Here is a 19604-nt window from a genome sequence, read left to right on the forward strand (position 1 = left end):
TAAGGAATTGATGTAATCATTAAAAATTAACGGAGGGTAATTTGTGATTTTCAAAACAAAGGAGTAATGACATTATTATCTCTCGTTAATCAGTTAAGTTCCGTGTTTTATAACTGTGTTTTATTTTTTTCTCTCATATATCGCAAGAGACAAAAGCGCTACTATTTTTAGCTTTTCATTTTTAACAAAAAAATAATTTCTTTAATAAAATCATTCTTTAAAAATCTAAAACAAACACTCTTCAAACCTTATAAAATAATATTTGACTTGAAAAAATAATTTTTTTTCATAAAAAAATCTAAAACAAATGGACCCATTAAACATTGTATTTCAATTTCTGAGGTTGTCCTGGTGCATAATGAAAATTCTAAAGATGTGTTATGTTATAATATAAATTATATAGCGATGACACGTGATTTCATGAGAATTAGAGTATGACGTCTCATAGAATAAAAAGAATGAGAACTGGAATTTAACATATAATGGTAGATTTATATTTCAATAATGAGACATGGCTATTTATTGATGTAATAGTATTCCCTTTAAACAAACTAAATCCTTGAATAAAAGGTAGGAAAGAAACTCCAATTCTCCAACATAAGTGAAAAGAAATATAAAGAATACAAATGAGATATGAAATATATAAAATTATAAAGAAGAAAGTAATGGAGAAGCCCGCCGATATTAGTTATTAATATTAATAATTACGGAAGAGGTTAAAGTTCACTCGTTTAAATTTGTATTCAAAAAATATTTATAGTTAGTATTTAACGTATTTTGAATATAATTATTTCTGGTGGAGAAAATTTATAGAAAAAGAAAAGAAACAATTGATAAAAAGAAAATAAATGATTGATTAAACTTAGACAACAATTGGTTTATACAACTATTTTAAAGATGTTTGGAGGATTTGGTGTGGTGGGTTAGAAAAAATTGGTACATAACATAAAACCTAGATAAAATACGGCTGAACTAAGTGGTTGCCCCTTAAATTATTGCTTATCAATCATTATCTGTTTTTTTTTACTTTTTCACAACTTGCGATGACTTATTTTATATAAAAAAGATCGATAGATATCTAAATAGTTAATTAACCATTTGAGTGAAAAATAAATAAAGAAAGATATATGAGATATAATATGTTGGTGATGTAATAAGAAGTGATAGATAGAGAAAAAAATAAGTGTTGAATAAATATATAAAAGATATAAATATCCATATATCATTATTGTGTTTTAAAACGGATCACCAAAATAACAAGATGTTGACTTTAAAAAAATACTACTACAATATATGACAGTCAATGTGACCAAAAGACACATGAGAAGATTAGGAACAATTACATTAACAATGCAGAGATTTTGTTTTGGTCCAATCCAACATTGAATAACTGCAAGCCAACAAGAAGTAGAGAAAGAGGGGTTTACCCAACCCACATACTCCTCCATGTCCCTCAACCATACCCACCAACGTTACTTACTCTTTTCTATGTATTAGAGTACACTTTATTGGAGCTTTAAAACCCTGTCTCTACGTACTCTCTAATATTCAAGAATAAGATACCAACTGTCATCAAAATCTGAAACAGTGTAACAACAATAAGCTGTTCTGTTATCTTATTTCTTTCTATCCATGGCCACTACTACTGTTCATGATGATTGTGAAGTTGGTTTTGAAGAAGGAATGCTCTGCTTACCCTCTTATGTTCTAGAAGAGGCATGCATAACAGAAGCATTTCTATATTACTCTATGATTGAATTAATTGATCAAATGTATGAGGTTTTTTTTATCATTCTTATAACTTCTTCTTATATGATTTGATTTCCTTCAGGTATGCATGAGGAACCACCACCAAAAGGTTCTAAACCATCATGTAATGCATCAACATCTTCAATATCACAAATCATCATCTAAACAATCACAATTACAGGTACTAATTCCTTTGAGTTTGTTGAATCCATTTCTGCTTAGTATGTGATGACACGTGCCTAATCATAAGCACATTTTACCATCTGGTTTGGAATTTTAAGGTTTATGCAGTCAAATTTATGTATGCAATCCATATCCACCTTAATGTGTGTTTAATTGTATATCATGTTTCACTACCTTCTATTTACAATTTTATTTTCATATACCTAATGGCTTCTTATTCTTTTACCAAAATGTCTTCTTCAGTACTCAAAATCTTCCTACCAAAGGCCAAAACATGCCAACTGTGGCATTGGAAATGGAATGCGAGCTATTTTTCTAGGATCAGGGCATGTATCCTGTGGTACTGGTGTATTTTTACCTCAAAGAGCAGACACAAAATTCCAACAAAGCAATAGGCCAGGTTGATCAAATTTGCGCTTGTGTGCGCTCATCATTTTTGAAAAACTGGAACTTAATTCTTACATGAAAAAACATGTCTGATTTAATTACATTTATAATTGTTTTGCAGCTTGCGCACCTGTCCTCCTTCCGGCCCGAGTTATTCAAGCTCTAAATATTAATGTGCATACATTGGGTGTGCAGATATCACCCCTGCAACCGCAAGGTCTCAAAAACAAGTTTCTTTTTTTTTTTTTTAATTCTTAATTTGATTTCACATATTCATTCAAATCTTATATTTCAAATTCAGAATCTTAAAAATAAAAAATTGGCTAGGTAACTAACATGGCCTTTCATCTGGTTGCAGTTCAAAAATATAAACCAAGATGCAGAGAAGCATACAAAAATAATTCAACAGAAAAGAAAAAAGATCAGAAAGATTCATCTAAACAATGTAATTTTATATCTCAGAATCAATATTCTGCTCAAGGGATATTTCTCCCAAAGGAATGGACTTACTAGTTAGATCTTCATTTTGAATAAGAGAACAACTAAATTTGATGTTGGCACGAATTAAAGTACATACAAACAAATAAAACAGCAGGGGCAAGCTACAAAACATGTTCTAATGATATGCATAAATAGTCTCAGCTCTTAAACTAAAACAATCTTGTGCGTTAGTTTATCAAAATGTTCTTTCAAACATGCAAATAATTATAAATAATTTCATAACTAAACTTCATACTACTTAGAAAATAATTGTACATACAAATAGAATTTTATCTAGTTCAATTCACTAAAATTCTAAAGACAATACAAATTCCTAGTTTTTTTTTCCAAATTGGTGCAATAGCTATAGAGTATCGGAATCACACATTCGTTGTTTATTACTAGACTTCACATTTGGCTTGAGATGAAACATATCTACATATTAAGCCACAATGAGATCAAATCCGTTTTTTATAACTGGTGTATGATACTGCAACTACAGAGACAATTAGATTCAAAGAGATAAATATCAAAATATTTAATATTTATCTTTTAAAATCTAATTATCAGCACAAGTGCAACACCGTACTAAGCTAGTAATTGGCATGAGGAATAATTTGATTAAGTGCTCTCTTAACTTCAACAATGCTAACTTTTTTCCCATTTCCATTATCCTTAACTTTAGCTCTTAATTCCGCAACAAAGACACCATTATTATTGTTAAGCGAAGATTGAACACCAATAACCTCAATTCTCATCTCCCTAAGCATTTGCATAACATCCAACAATAACCCTTCTCTTTGAGGACACTCAATCTCCAACAAAGCATCACTTTCAATAATGGAAACTTGAACTGACGTGACAATAACCGTTTCAACAACCTCAACCGCTTTCGCTCTAGTGGCCCCACATTCTTCCACTATCCTCATTTTTTTCTTCTCACTGGGGCCCACCATAACGGTCACGCCATTCTTCTTCGTTTGTTGTTGTTCAGTTTCTATTTGACGGTTACGCGTTTCGAGATCTTGAATTTTTCTTCGAAGCTGTTTCAAGTACTCGATTGTGTCGCCTAATATAGAAGCTTTGTCCATTTTGGTAACAAAAGGGACCAATGATCTTAAAATGATGAACCTCTCGTTGAGTTTCTCTCTTCTTCTTCGCTCGGCGAGGACGTGGTTGGCGCTGAGTTCGTCTTGCGGTGTTCCTTTGGTGCGTAAACGGGAGGAGGGATCGGTTCCGGTGGTGTCGCGGGTTTGTGGAGAAGTTTCGTCGTGGTTTTTGGTGTGGAGGTATGGGACAGTGAAGAGGATGTATTTGAGGAGCCATTGGGAAGTGGCGGAGTCGGGAGGTGGCGCGTGGAAGTGGTGGTTGGTGGAGTTGGTGATGGTGAAAGATGAATGGGTGGAGTAAGTGATGAAATTGATGGAGGGGGATTGGGTTGAGTTGTTTTGGAGGATGTTGGAAACTGTTTGAGAGTAGTGTGTGTCTTGTTGTCTTAACTCTTCTAGTGGCTGATGAAGCACTGCAAATGTAACAACAACCACAAATCAACTTTTTTTCTTTCATTTTCTCATTTTTGGATTAACAATAATTACTAAAATTTAATTAAAAATAATTATTTTTTTAGATTTCTTGTAAAACATCAATCAAATTTGATAACTTTTTAATATTTTTTTACTGATTCTTTTTAACGTTAAATACCCAATTATCCACATTAATTTTTTTTAAAGTAAATATTAAACATATATTATGAATAAAAACATTAAATAATTTAAAAGTAAATAATTTTTGTTTATGATAGAGATAACGATTAAGATAAATTAGTGATAAAAAAGGGAGTACAATTTTAGGTGTTTTAACTACTTAATGATTTAGGTGCTAACCAAAATGAAGCCTTTTGTAGTTAATGAAGTTTGATTAATAAATTCTGGCGTTTAATGTATCTATTAACTAAATTTAATACTTCTTAAGTCATGTGTATGAGTTGTATTAACCATTTAAAATATTGTCTAAGTGTCCTAAATGGATATGTTTATCAAATCATGTTTATCAACCTATGTATGTTATTCTTGTAAACAAACCTATATATATCTTATTAAATTAACTATTGATAAATATAAAATGATATGTTTATTAAATTTTTATACAAATTATATATTTGAAAAATAACTATACTTTTAATGTTTTAATTTATTTCATATTACTTTAGTTAGATTCACGTAATTTTGTGGATTCTATTAATAAAATAGTGATATTCATTTGAGTTTTAATCAATTTTATAAAATGAAAAATATTTTAGAGTGTTGCTAACGTCCGTTTAATTTTATTATTGGATTGTTTACTAATTTAAAAGAGATAATATAAATAAAAGTACATCATAAATTTTTATTTAAAATATTTTGTATAAATAATATATTTTTATTATTATTTTAGATTGAATTTAAGTGTTAATAAATAAATTAAATAATAAAAAATGGTATGGTAAGACTAAAAGAAAACATAAAAAATTGTAAGCTCAAGCAATTTAATGTTTTATTAAAAATTATATAAACTTGTGAGATCTAAGTCTATACTTCTCCTCTTGTCAAATAGACTTATAAGCTATCCAAAAAGTTTGAAGTTGTGTCATTCACCTTATCAAATAAATCCTTAAAAACACTGAACATGGTTCATCTCAGCTTAAAGACTTATTCCACCCATTATCTTATTATGATCCAAAACATCCACTGTGTTCGGATCATAATATAAATTACAACAAAAAGAATTTGATATGATTTAAACTTTGACACATGTTAAAGTAAAATATATTTCATTCGATTCCTTGTTCACCCCCTAATTATTAGTTACTATGTTCACGAGTTATGACAAAGCTTTTTATAAACAAAACAAAACATTCAAGTTAAAATCGCTCAGTTTTGTTACTAAGCAAGTAGCAAACTATTGTAAAAGTCATATTTGAGTTTGGATCCATGATAAAAATACTAAAGTTATTTATCATTTTACTTTTAACTTTGAAATTGAATAATCACCACAAAAGTTTATTTTGAATTAAATATATTTCAATCTATAAAAATTACTTTTTTTTATTAAGTTTAATTATTAAATATAAGATTAGCCTTAGTAACAGATTTATTTTTGTTAGTTTTGGTTCTACTGGTATATATGTAAGACTTGGGTCATATTCCCAAAATTAGGTTTTTCAATTCAAGTAATTCTTCTTCTCTTAATTCAATATGGTATCAGGCATTTTCTGGTCTTGATTACCTCCTTGTCTTTCCCTTTTCCCTTAATTTTTTTCTTCCTCAATGGCTGAAAATCCTTTCTCTGATTTTTCCTCAAATCCTTCAAATCCCTATTATCTACATCCCAATGAGAATCCATCTTTGGTTCTCGTTACCCCATTATTGGACAGCAAGAATTACAATTCATGGGCACGCGCAATGAAGGTCGCATTAATCTCCAAGAACAAATTAAAATTTGTCGACGACACCTTTCTTCAATCGGCTTCTACGCATGTTCTTCACGATCCATGGGTTCGCTGCAACAATATGGTGCTCTCTTGGTTGCAACGCTCGATTTCAATCTATAAAAATTACTTTTTTTTTTATTAAGTTTAATCCACAAGAAAATTGTCTCCAATTGCGGTGATTTTAGGTAAAAACAAATAAGAATGTATTTTTTAGGTATTAAAAATATTTTATTTTGACAAGTATTAACGACATATTCTCTAATATACATATTTCAACATAGTCTCTTTTATTAATTAAAATTTACATTTAAATTATGTGAATTTTATTTAAATTAATAAATACCTACATAAATTTTAATCAATAAAAAATATATATTAAAAAATGTATTTTAAATAGTATATTGTTAATATTATTATTTTTTATTTTAGTTATCTTTTGCAGCAACTCAATTATATATGTCTTAAATAGAGTGGGTCGTAGAGTGAATAGCATTATAGGGTTTATTTTGATTTTGATATAGTGTGTCGGGGTCGAGGTAGGTGAGTGTATATAAATACGAATGTCTTTGGTGGCTTTTATTTTTTCGACAAGAACATTTTGGTGGCTGAGTAGTAAAGTAAATATTTTGTATAGATAAGGACCCCACGAAAATGGGTAAGAGGAGGACCACGAAATTTAATTTGAATATGGACCATATAGTTCTATGGTGAAGAAAGTATAGTACTTTGAATCTGACGACTAGCCCCCCCATATCCCCGCTTCACCTTATGTGGTCCATTAATTTCTTCTCCATCAATTTGGTCTCACGATAAGTGTGTCAGAATTACACTTAATTAACGTGAAATTATTAACCATAATTCTAACAAATATACACTTAGTGTATGGTGAGTCAATTGATGTATGTGTGGGTTTTTATATATCATCATACATGATGATGTTGTTTTGTAATGCATGCATGTGGTTGTTTGTACAAACTAATTATTAACTAACTACAAGTTTACCTGATGACGATAGTTGAAGATGTTGCGAATTACCCATGGGGTCTTCAATTGGGCCCCACCTCTGAATCGATTCAACTTGTCCTGGTGGATTCCCTTGGTTACTCACTGCTAACAAATGAAAATTGGAGTCCAAGTTGTTGGATCCATCGTTTGGTGAACCAACTCGAATATCTTCTGGCATTTCGATTTGCATCAATTCACTCGGCTCCGTCATTCCCGTCGTCATTGAGGTTGCACGTCGATTACGCCCACCCGTTTCATCTTCGGATCCTGATTCCTCGTCTTCATCTTCTTCTTCTTCTTCCTCTTCGTCGTCTTCGTCCATGTCATCTTGGTTGAGATTTGTGGACGGTGGATCTGCCATGGTGTACATGATTGTGGGAATCTGATCGGTTGAGGAAGTTGGATTTGAAGTGGAGTATTCCGAGTTGGATTTGAAGTTATTAGCAAAAAATGAGTTGTTAAATAGGTAAAATCACCTTGGCTAGAATAGCTCTTGAAAATGTTTTGCTGTCCACCTCGTTTGCACCTGTGAGCCACACATGCTGCCTCCTCGTGTATGCCTTTCCCGGCAACCTTACAGTGCAATATTATATATGTGTTAACTCAGTGTTCAAATTGTTACACAAATGCTTACATAGAGACATATCAATAATCTTCTCATTTCTTTTAAGCGATGTTTTTGTACTGTTCTCACAAGTGTTGTCTAAGAGAATAAATATTGTAGTGATAATAATTAATAAAGATAATTGTAAAACTTTTATACTCTTTCTTATGAGTATTGTTGCACTCTTCTTCTTCTTTATTTATTTATAATATGTTATTATACTTTTTTATATATATATTAACAATTAATCTTTTTAGAGAAATTTATGATAATTTCATATATAAAAAAGATTCATTTAAATTAACCATATATATAATTATATCATTAAAAAATATTTATTTATTAAAATATTATTGAATGAATATAATTATTAGTATAATTACTGGAGTGTAATTTGATCTTCTATTGTTTTAATATGCACAAAATAATCTAAAGTAAAATTCAATAGGAATAATAATTACATATAGAACCTAAGCAGTACCAACAATTAATTAGTTTCTTCATATAGACCACAATGCCATTAAATGAGTGCATTATTAGTACATTCTAATCGAATCCTACTCCTCTCATCTCTATTATGCTTTTTCTTTGTCATTAATTGAATCTCATAAAGTACTAGTACCTTTATTACAGAATATATGTATAGATGATGTGAAGGAATCCATATATGCTTATAGCTTTGTGTAAGTATATATATAGACCACCCTAAATTAAATAATTTATACCCTAGCTATAGCTACATCGTATTCCATAATCGAGAACTAATTAATTGGACTCATGCATTATTTGGTACGGATATGCACCCATATTCTTTATATCTAGACTAATTGATGTTATCTTTTTGATAGTTTGTTACAAAATATATGGTTGTATATTAGCTACATAGGAGAAACTATGAAGCTATAAAAACAAGTACCATCCAAATCAACTCCTATCCCTAAAATGTGTTTTAATGATTTGTGAAAAGTTTGAACCTCGATAGAGACAGAGATAGTGAAGTGTGATAGCAAAAACTTCCAAATGCAGCATGTTGGATGGTAGTAAGTAGTGTGAGTTTTTTGTTTCAGTTAGTTAGGATTTTGAATTCTGAAAACGCATTAATTTGTATGTTTTCTCGAAATAATTGCAAATCAATCCCTCTCTAGGAGCTGTCGTCTTCAAGCATATAATGCTCAACTCTTTTGGCTCGGCAATATTGTTTTTTTATTTATTTTATTTTACATATATTAAAAAATATATATTATAAATAAAAAATTGATCATGTAATTTATTTGCACTTTAATTTTCAGCGAACTCTCTTATTTGACGTAACCTTACGAATATATTATTCCTCAACACATTCAGCAAACACAAACTCTCAATATCAATTTTTGTCAGAATTTAATTTCACTTGATATTTTCATTTACTACCTTCTGCAACAAGAATCTATTCTAGCATCAAGTAATAAAGTTCTTTAGCTACCTTTTTGCCACAAGACAATTATTCATACTATACTTGAATAACTTCCAACAATAATTATATGTTTGAAATTTCAAAACTGGGATTCCAATTGCGTCCACAATAATCAACATGTTCGATTATTTCACATCCATTCAAAAAAAAAAATAAAGAAAATAATACTTTTACAAAAGTATTTATATCAAATGTTTGAATATTATCATTATCATAAATATAAAGTAAAATATAATGAACTAAGAGTGATGTAAACACTCTTAATTATAGGAGACTTCTACGGTAGATTGAAAAATTAAAAAAGTTTGATATTATCAAAAATTTTAAATAACTTTTAATATTATATTAGATTTAACTCATTTTCACAATTAAATTATAATGTGAGCGAGTTTCTCAATTATAATCATATATTTAGACTATTTTTTATCTAAAGCCGAACTCTTAATAATTATTTTACCATCTTATTTCTTTTATAGAGTTTAAAAATTATATGTTGTTGGTATAAAAAGTTTTAAATTGTCAATACGTTGTAACCATTCATAAAACATTACTTTAAAAATAATTATTATAAAAATTAAATTTTTTAATGTTCTAACAATTGTAAGTAAATGTGAGTGTAAAAACTATATCTTGTATGCAAAACAATCTAGAGTGTAAATCCATCCATTGCAACAATGCAGCCTATTTGGTGTATGCAAAAAATATGATACGATATACTGCAATTGTGTATGTTCAGTTTTGAATATGTTGTTAAATATATTGCTGACGCTTCATAAATTCGAAGATGATGATATTGCATTTAAGCTACATACACAAACAAACACAGGGGCCTCTGTGGCAATCTGTATGCCTCACAAAAATGCATTATCTACCGTGCGGGGGGAAACTACTATATTCACAACTTCTAGCAAAACCACTCTTTATGAGAAAATGATTTGACATCTTCAATTTTGCTCTAACGAAGAAAAGAAAGATTGTTTTCAAAAACTAAGTTAGCATAATTGGCATGTTATTAAATTTTTCCAGCTGCATGCTTTTTATTGCATTTATACTCACATGTACATCGCAATAGCTAAAGCTAGAGCCTCTTCCTTTCTCTCTCATAGAAGGAGACTCTAATTTCTCTATTCTTCTAATAACCTTAGTACACACATTCACACAATGGTGTAACATTTAATATCATGACACACTTCTAATAATCCTTTATCATTTATTTATATTATAAAATCTAGCGTTAGATTAAAATATTATATTATAGATTATGCCTTTAAAATTTTATTATTAATATTCATATGAAATAATTTGATCTAGCATGGGTATGCTTTAGAATAAACGTTTTATGAATTTTTATTAAAAAGTTATTTTTTTAAATATATCATTGACGTGTCAAATGATATATATTAAATTATTATTTTATAATAACGTAATTTATGTGTTCTAATAGTTTCTCAATTTAACACTAGATTTTATAATACCAATATGCAGTTAAAAAAGTTTTTAACTCTTAATTCAGTCAATAAATGTCGATATTGTTAAATTGATCGTCTTGTCTTGAATTCAAATCCGAAACTTTGTAATTGCGTAAATTAATTATGATAAAATTTATCATATTTTCTAAGACTAAAAAAAGTACAGCTAAAAAATTATAAATGTATTATAATATTAAGTTAGATTGAAAACTTTTCTTTATTAGCCTAATCTTTGCACTGCTTTTGCTTTGATTAGTGGTTTTAATACATTTTACTATTGGAAAATAATAACAATAATAATAATAATAATAATAATAATAATAATAACAATAATAATAATAATAATAATAATAATAATAATAACAATAATAATAATAATAATAATAATAATAATAATAACAATAATAATAATAATAATAATAATAATAATAATAACAATAATAATAATAATAATAATAATAATAATAATAACAATAATAATAATAATAATAATAATATTATTGAAGAGATGGAATATGGTTTAAGATTTAATAAAAAAGAATTGATGATGAATAAATGTAAAGAGAAAGTATAGGTTATAGTAATGTAAATAAAGCTAAGAAATTTACCCGACACCAGGAGGAAAAGAGAAAGAGACACACATCAAATAAAACCATTCGGATTCTGTTAAGTCCTCAGGCGACAAGGAAGCACATGGTCGTCTAGTTGGTGGATTTGTCTCTCCCGCAGATAATGATTCATACAGTTCCCTTAGTTGTTGGCTTCTTTGTAGAGATGCTTCCTCAGCACTTACCTCCATTGGTTGCACTGTTTTTCTAGTCTTTATTGCTCCATTGTAATATCCATCACCCCATATCAATATCCTAATTCATTCTCATTATCTTCTTGTTAGACTAAATTCTAAAAATAAATATATAATTAATGAAAACATTTCCTTGTCACTAAATTTCGTGACGGATTTGTATAGAGATTTCTCGTTTTATTAATTAGTGATAGTGAGTTGAGCCAATTGGTTTTTGGATAGTAAAGATTATATCTAACTGCCACTTATTCACACCTCCTTATTGGGCCTACGTAGAAAATCCAACTATCATCGTACTATGATATTAATATTTTTTTTATAGATATATGTCAGTAAAATAATCGAAATCTTGTCCTCCTATGAATAACTCTTTTGGTGTTTGATTTTTCAAAAACTCTATAGTTTTCAATTGCAATCACATTATAAATATTTGAGACGTCTCTTCAACAACATTTATCACAAATGCAAATGCCACTACATAAGATTCACAATTTAATTGTGGCCATAAAACTCTTTTAGATGTGTTTGTTTGGTGGAGAGGGGAGGAGATATTTAAAAAAATAAATTGTTTAGTTTATATTTTAAGAGGGGAGTGGAGTTAAGTATTTTCTTAATTGATTTGTATTTTTCCTCTATTTTGACCCGTTCAAACGAGAGAAAATCAATATAACTTAAAAATTATTAAAATTCATCGTCTTTTCTTCAATCAAATATAAAACGATTAAAAATATATCATCGTCATCTCCCTTTTTGAACCAAATTGTCTTTATTTTTCAATTAAGATATCTCTCATCCATTTCATTGATCTTACATGATATAAATTCAGCTTCAAGATACGGTGTAAAAGTTAGAATATAAAATTATAAAGAGGTTGTATGTTCGATTTTCATCTGATCCTCAACAAAATACTAATGATATTTAATAGTATTAATTCAAAAAAAATTATTAGTGTAATGGCAATTTAGAATGATGATTAATAAGTAAAATAGTAAATAAGAGTAATATTATGTGAGTAGATATATAGAGAGAGAAAGAGAGAGTGATGAAACGTACAGTTGTTGAGGACAAAGTTGCCAGAAAAGGCTATAAGTCCACTGAACAGATTGCACCGCAGCCTGCAACATGTTTTGGAGCTTATTACCAACTGGTGGAGCAGCCATTGACATTGTTAATTCCTAAACGGGCTTTTCATCAGCACTCAGCAGGCTTTTCCTTTATTTCTCTGCAATCTTATCTTGAAATCACTTTTCCAAAAATAGGAAAAAAGTAGGAAACACCAAAAATTGGCTTCTGTGGTTTCATGACAAGTAAATAGACAATTAAAAAAAGAGTATTTTGTTGTTGTTTTTGTTGTTGTTGTTGTTAGGTTCTTATCAACGAAAAATCAAAGCAAAGAAAAGAAGTAGACTTGTAGGTGAGGTTGAGAAAGAGAATTAAAAAAGAGAAGAAAGTTTGTTGATTATGTAAAGACCAAAGAAATAGAAAATATAGAAGGAATTGAAATGAAGAAATAGAAACGAAGAAATAGAAAGATTTTTGACTGGTTGGTCTACCAGACTGTTTTTGGTGCTATATATATATACACATTTCAAAGTGTGTTTGTTGTTTGTTAGTTGTGTGTTATTTTACAGAGCGCCAGCGTGGTTTTTTATTGTACCACGTTCAAATAATGTCTATTGCTTGCAATTTGCAAATTTCCATCGCAAGCTCAACAGTGAAACACCAAACAGCCAGAGATTTATTTTATTTTATAAAAATTACACAAACTTTTTACACAATATATCCACCATATGTACTGTTTAATGGATTTATATATTGAGACACTTTTTTGACACAATATACATATTTGTGTCTTTAATCACTTTAAATATTTGATTAACTGTTAAAATATAAATTATTAATCACTTATTTAACATATATCTCATTAATTATTAAAATATAAAATATTAACCACTTTAGAGTTATGTCATTTAGTGTTTAAAAAAATATTCTAATTTTAGTAGTTAATAAGTTATATATTTAAAAAGTGGTTAATGAGATGCATTTTAGTGACACAAATATGTATAATGGATTGCAAATATATTTTTATATTTTTTTATATGAAAATAACTTTTTTTATTAATTTTTTTTGTCAAAAAAATTAACAATACATTATATATATACGGTGGGTGTCTATGTTCCAATAACACAGTATACATATATACATATATATTAACAATAGAATTTAATTTAATTATATGTACTTTCGGCTTAAAAACATCGTACAAAAGTGTTTAATTAAATTTTGTTAACTAAATGTGTCGTGATATTATTATTTTTTAAAAATGCATATATTAAAATCTAAATGATGATGTATGATCAATACTTATAAATTAAATTTTTTAATTAATATATATTTATTAAATTACGTTTATTCAATATTTAATAATAATTTTTGTCGATTTCCAGTATAATTTGTTTCCGAATCCGTCTCAAGACACATATATAAGTTTATCTCATTAGTTACTCTTTAACCACTAAAATGTATGTAATTAGTTATTTATTTAACATATATATTATTAACTATTAAAATATATAATATTAATTATTAAAATGCATGTAATTAACTATTTATTTAACATATATCTCATTAACTATTAAAATGAATAAGATTAACTACTTTATAATAATATAATTTCATAATTAATGAAATATATGTATATTTAATAAGTGGTTAAAATATATTTTTTTAATAGTAAATGAAGTACTTTAATTAGTTAATAACGTAAATCCGATTTTGTATTACAAAAGTGCTATTTTTTTAAAATAAATATTTATTTACAAAATTAAAAGAAAAAAAAAAATGAACTGAATCTTAACATGTCTGTGTCAATCGTTGTGTTTGAATAACAGAAGTGTTTATTTACAGGTGATTGGTGAGGAGTAGGACCACAGCACCCAACCTATTGAGTTGTATCTAATTAAAAATATCCATTTGTATTTCCTTATTACCACTAGAGTCCATACCTGTTCGCTTAGTTTACCTATGATTCTTCTTCATTTTACAAAAATCCAATTAAATCAAGAAGCATAAAATTAAATTTATAAAACGTGTTCAGTTGATTCATCTTTTCAATTTACACCACTCTCTCACTCTCTTTTTTTACCCTTTTTCTTAGATTATTCTTATTTCGCTCTTTTTTTCTATGGAGGTTGCAACTTGCACCTTCCGTACAATTCCAAATCGAATAGTTCAGCAGCAAAAAAAAAAAAAAAGTTAAGTTTATGGGATTTATGGGCAGTTAGCAGTTAAAATAATGTTTTACCTTTTATAATTTATTTATTATAATTAAAAATAAATAAAATAGCTAAATAAAAAAATATATGATTAATAAATTACTTAGTTCTAAATTATTTAAATTTTAAAATAATTAATATTTTTAAGTAAACAATTTATTATTTATTATTTTAAAATATATAAATTATTTTTTAAAATATTGCATTAATTGATAAAATTTATTTTTAATTAAAAATGTCATTATGTATTATTTTACATTTTTAAGCTATTCAACTGTTAATTTTATCAAATACTTAAATTAACTTAATAGTTATCAATTATAAACAAATTTTTTCTTAATGTCAATATTTAAAGATATAGTTAGTAATATCTTATTCTAAAAAATATCTCAATGATATTCTTAGTTTTCTCTTTTTTGCGAATTTAGAGTGTAAGCATGGTAAACGGGAAGACTCGAAGACGGATTTTGTCTTCTCCATCTTGCACCCAACTAAAAATGTGCATCCGCTAATATATATATATATATAAATTTAAAATTATAACTATTATAATTAATATAATAAAATAATTATTATTAAATAATAATAAAATTAAAAAATATTTTACATAAAGATGATATTTAAATTTTTAATATTTTAAAAAAATATGTACTATATTTAATAATATTACTAGCTGAACGTTCGAGTGCAGACTAGATATCAATACTTTCAAACTCGTCTCGCTTTCAAATTTTAATTTTGAGAAAAACTGCATCTGTACAAAACATATTTTCTCCACCCAAATCAAAATGGATTTTAGAAGAATGGAGTACACTTCCTCAGACTCCAATGCAACTTTACTGTTCATTATCTTCTTCCCAAGCTAAGGCCTCCTTCCAGGTCTTCTTCTTTGTAGGTAATAGGTTGTTTTGATGCCAACGCCTGTTCTTCTTCTTCCGTTGTGTTTATCTCAGTGTGTTGATTTTTTTCAGGGGTCTGAATATGTTGTTGATTTACTTACACGTTTACATCGAATTATAAATCTAACCTTTGGTATCGGAAGCCCTTTATAGAAAACCTTTGGCACGCGCACTAGTATTTTTTCAAAAAAAAATTCCCAAATATCAAATTTGGGTAATTTTATTGGAGATGCTTTTAATCTAAAATAGAAAAATGTGGAAAGTCATTTGGAAAATGATTTTCTAATCCTTCTTCTACGTTTTGATTTGATGATTTTGGAGTGGAATATTGTTAGAAATTGTTGGTTTTTTTTCTTTCGATTCTTCGTTTTTTCCACAAATGATTTGAGATGATTGGTCGTTGAAATAGGTTTAAATTGATAAACTTTGCAAGGCTCAAGTCTTCTCTATATTAAAAATATTAGCTTCGTGTTTAATTTATTATTTATTAAAAGTTCATTGTTAAAGTTAGATATGCAATTTTTCAAAGTCTAATAAGACCTAAAAATTGATTTAAAAGTTTACTTCAGTATTATTTTATAAAAGTTTATACCACTTACTCTAATAATTTATAAATAACTAAAAACTTAACATGTCAACAAACTTAAAAATTTAACATAATCTCTTAGAATACATATCATTTTATTTCAATTATAAAAATATTAGTAAATTCATAATCTAACACAAAAAGCAACACTTAATATTATAATAGAAATAATAATAATAATAATAATAATAATAATAATAATAATAATAATAATAATAATAATAATAATAATAAACAAATTATTTATGTATAATTATGTAGATTGGTTTCATAAATTTTTTAATAGTAATAAACAAATTTCATCATCCTCATCCCTCACACCACAACGTTTTTGCTCGATTTTCACGTTCTCGTTCCATCATTCCATCATTAAGGTCAATTGAAAATCATTTCTCAATGTTGCAATGCATTTTTTTTAGTTTTTTATTTTGTAGTATAGTAGTAAAAGATGAATGAGATTACGACTTAAAAGGTTTGATCATAAGGGTTAGGGTTATTTAATGGATAAAGGTTTTTATTGTGCATGACTATTGAAATATCAGTGATTATTCAACGGTGCTTTTGTGAGGAATGATGAGTGTATATTGGAATATCTAGATGGAAAAAATGATGTTTGAAAAGAGTTACATAAATACATGATATAATATAAAGTTAAAAAATACTATCAGGATAAAATATGATCATATCTATATGCACTGTTTGATATAAACGCAACATGACATAATATTTTATTTTATTATATATTTGGTACACATCTCATCAATATAATATATATTATATTTAAATAATAAAATTACAATTATAAATAATTATATATTAATTTTAAAAAATAATTTATTATATTATAGATTAACAAAAAAACATTAAAAAAATTAAATAAGTAATGAAATAATATTATATTTAAAACTATCAATTTTACATTACTAAATAAACAATTTAAATTTGAAAATAAAATTATGAGTAACTAAATAATTATATGTTATTTGTTAAAATATAAATAAAGATATGATATATATATTATATTTAAATGACATAAATACCCTTGTAAACAAATTATATTAATTTTAAAATTTCAATTATTTTTCATTTTATTTTGAATGTTAATTATTAATATTTCATTTTTAAGTTTAAGATCAAATTCTATTAATTATTTTTATATTTATATTTGATTAAATTTACATTTTTATATTTTAGATTATATTTTATAAATTGTTTTTATATTTTTATTTTAGGCATAATTGCTCTCGCGATCACTTGATTTAATTTGAGGTAACACTTTAGTCTTTTATCTTTTTTTCTTCAGTTTTAAGTAATAATTTAATCTTTTATATTTTAAAATGTCAACAATGTTATCATTTTTTTACAAAAATTCAAAAAATTCATCAAAATTTTCAAATAAAACCCATAAAATTAATTAATGTCTTCAATATAAAATCAAATTTCATCAAATTCATAATTCAAATTTTTAAATAAACTAATATTTTCATTCTTTATTTGATGTTGTTGGAGATCGAAATATGAGTTTATTTAAATATTTGAGTTATGCATTTGATGAATACATGAATTTTTTTGAAATTGGTATTGAATTTTATGGACTTTGTTTGAAGATTTTGATGAATTTTCTAAGTTTATGTAAAGAAAGAATAATATTGTTGATATTTTAAGATATAAATGATCAAATTGTTACTTAAAATTAAATAAATAACTAAATCGAGAAAAAAGAATAATATAAAAGACTGAAGTGTTACCTGAAATTAAGTTAAGGGTCCATTGGAGCAATTATGCCTATATTTTATTATATTTTAATTTTATATTTTAAAAAAGTAATTGAGTAAATTATTGTTTTTATCATATCCTGTTACTTTCTAACTTAACTCATATTCAGGATATAAATTTCAACTAAAGAAATATGATAGAGTTATGCATTAACTTATCTTATTACTGAAAAAGTGTAAGTGCTACCATAGACTCCTTGCGATAATGTGGAAGATACTTGAGTTAGATTTGGATGACATGAGATTACTCACAGAGACGTAGTAGAAATTACACTCAATGTCCCGGTCGAACTTTTCTACCCTTTATTGGTAGTCGATGTCTATTTATCGCTATTACCTTGACACCAAAGAAGAGTTCGACCCAATGTTTATTTTTGTCCTAGTTGATTCAGATTCGACATTAAAAGTATATTGGTTTTTCCCCAATAACCGAATACTTTTGGCATAGAAACAATATTGATATTTATTGTGATCATATTAATAATGATATCGAAGAAGAAAAAATGGTTGATTTGTTTGATAAAGTTTCTTATTCAATAACTGATAAGGTGATGAATGTAGTAACTATAAGCTTCCTCCTAGTTCTAACGAGAGAAACTCAATAGAGGACCTATTATACCAACTTCAGAAGCAACTCCAATGAAACATTTAACTCCAACTCCAGTGAGACCCCAACCTCAACTACAACTCCAATGATACGTTGACTCTAACATCTACACCAGTGAGACCTCCATTTTCACCACCACTCAATAAACATTACATCAATTCCATTTATGTTAATAAAAGTCACATTCAAAACCATCAACAAATAACTTAAACAACAACATTTATAACTATTATATTTACAACCCATACAATCAGCCTATCAATCCATAATGCAGTTAATTTTGATTCAGGATGGTCTACCTCTCTTTGGTTGTAGTGGAGTATTTATTTTTTCTTTACTTTTTTTTTGGGGAATTTTTTGGGTTCAATCTTTGTTGTTGGATTGTCTTGCATCTCGCTTTTTCTTCTCCTTAGCACTTTTTGTGTTTTGGTTGGCCTTCAATAATAATTTTTTTTTTAAATACTAACAAGTGTCATTTGATTTAAAAGAAAAATATTTAAATGCAGTTTTGATCCTCATATTTTAGTTAAATTATAAAAATAATTCATCCATTTTATTGATCTTTAATTTTGGTCTCCAATCATAATTTTAGTTCAAAAATTGATGAAATGTCATTTTTTAAAGCCACATGACATCATTTATTATCATAGATCTCAGGTACAATGGTTTGGTTGCACCATGAGATCTTTAAACATAGTGTGACTTAAATAAAAACAAAAAAAATGACATTTCATCAAGTTTTTGACCAAAATTCTTTGGGAACTAAAATTGAGGAGAAATAAAATGGATGAACTACTTTCGTGATTCAACTAAAATAGGGGGACCCAAAACTGCAATTAAGAAAAAAAAAAAAAACAAAT

The 19604-nt window shown here is 27.1% G+C and overlaps 2 protein-coding genes across 2 annotated transcripts; one reads left to right on the forward strand and one right to left on the reverse strand.

Annotated features, from left to right (window-relative positions):
* The first annotated feature begins 1422 nt into the window (after positions 1 to 1422).
* On the forward strand, positions 1423 to 3745 carry LOC101507063 (uncharacterized). Its single transcript, XM_004495150.4, has 5 exons — positions 1423 to 1716; positions 1832 to 1930; positions 2176 to 2332; positions 2441 to 2536; positions 2678 to 3745. The coding sequence occupies exons 1-5, from the start codon at positions 1633 to 1635 to the stop codon at positions 2830 to 2832; spliced, it is 591 nt and encodes a 196-aa protein (XP_004495207.1). The 5' UTR covers positions 1423 to 1632; the 3' UTR covers positions 2833 to 3745.
* Positions 2926 to 13124, reverse strand: LOC101506726 (basic helix-loop-helix protein A). Its single transcript, XM_073368048.1, is given in 5 exon segments — positions 2926 to 4321; positions 7271 to 7734; positions 7736 to 7846; positions 11408 to 11662; positions 12655 to 13124. Coding segments are annotated over 5 exon segments (1872 nt in total). The 5' UTR covers positions 12768 to 13124; the 3' UTR covers positions 2926 to 3392.
* Positions 13125 to 19604: the final 6480 nt, after the last annotated feature.

The sequence above is a fragment of the Cicer arietinum genome, chromosome 4 (assembly GCF_000331145.2).
Source record: "Cicer arietinum cultivar CDC Frontier isolate Library 1 chromosome 4, Cicar.CDCFrontier_v2.0, whole genome shotgun sequence".
NCBI classification, from domain to species: Eukaryota; Viridiplantae; Streptophyta; class Magnoliopsida; order Fabales; family Fabaceae; genus Cicer; species Cicer arietinum.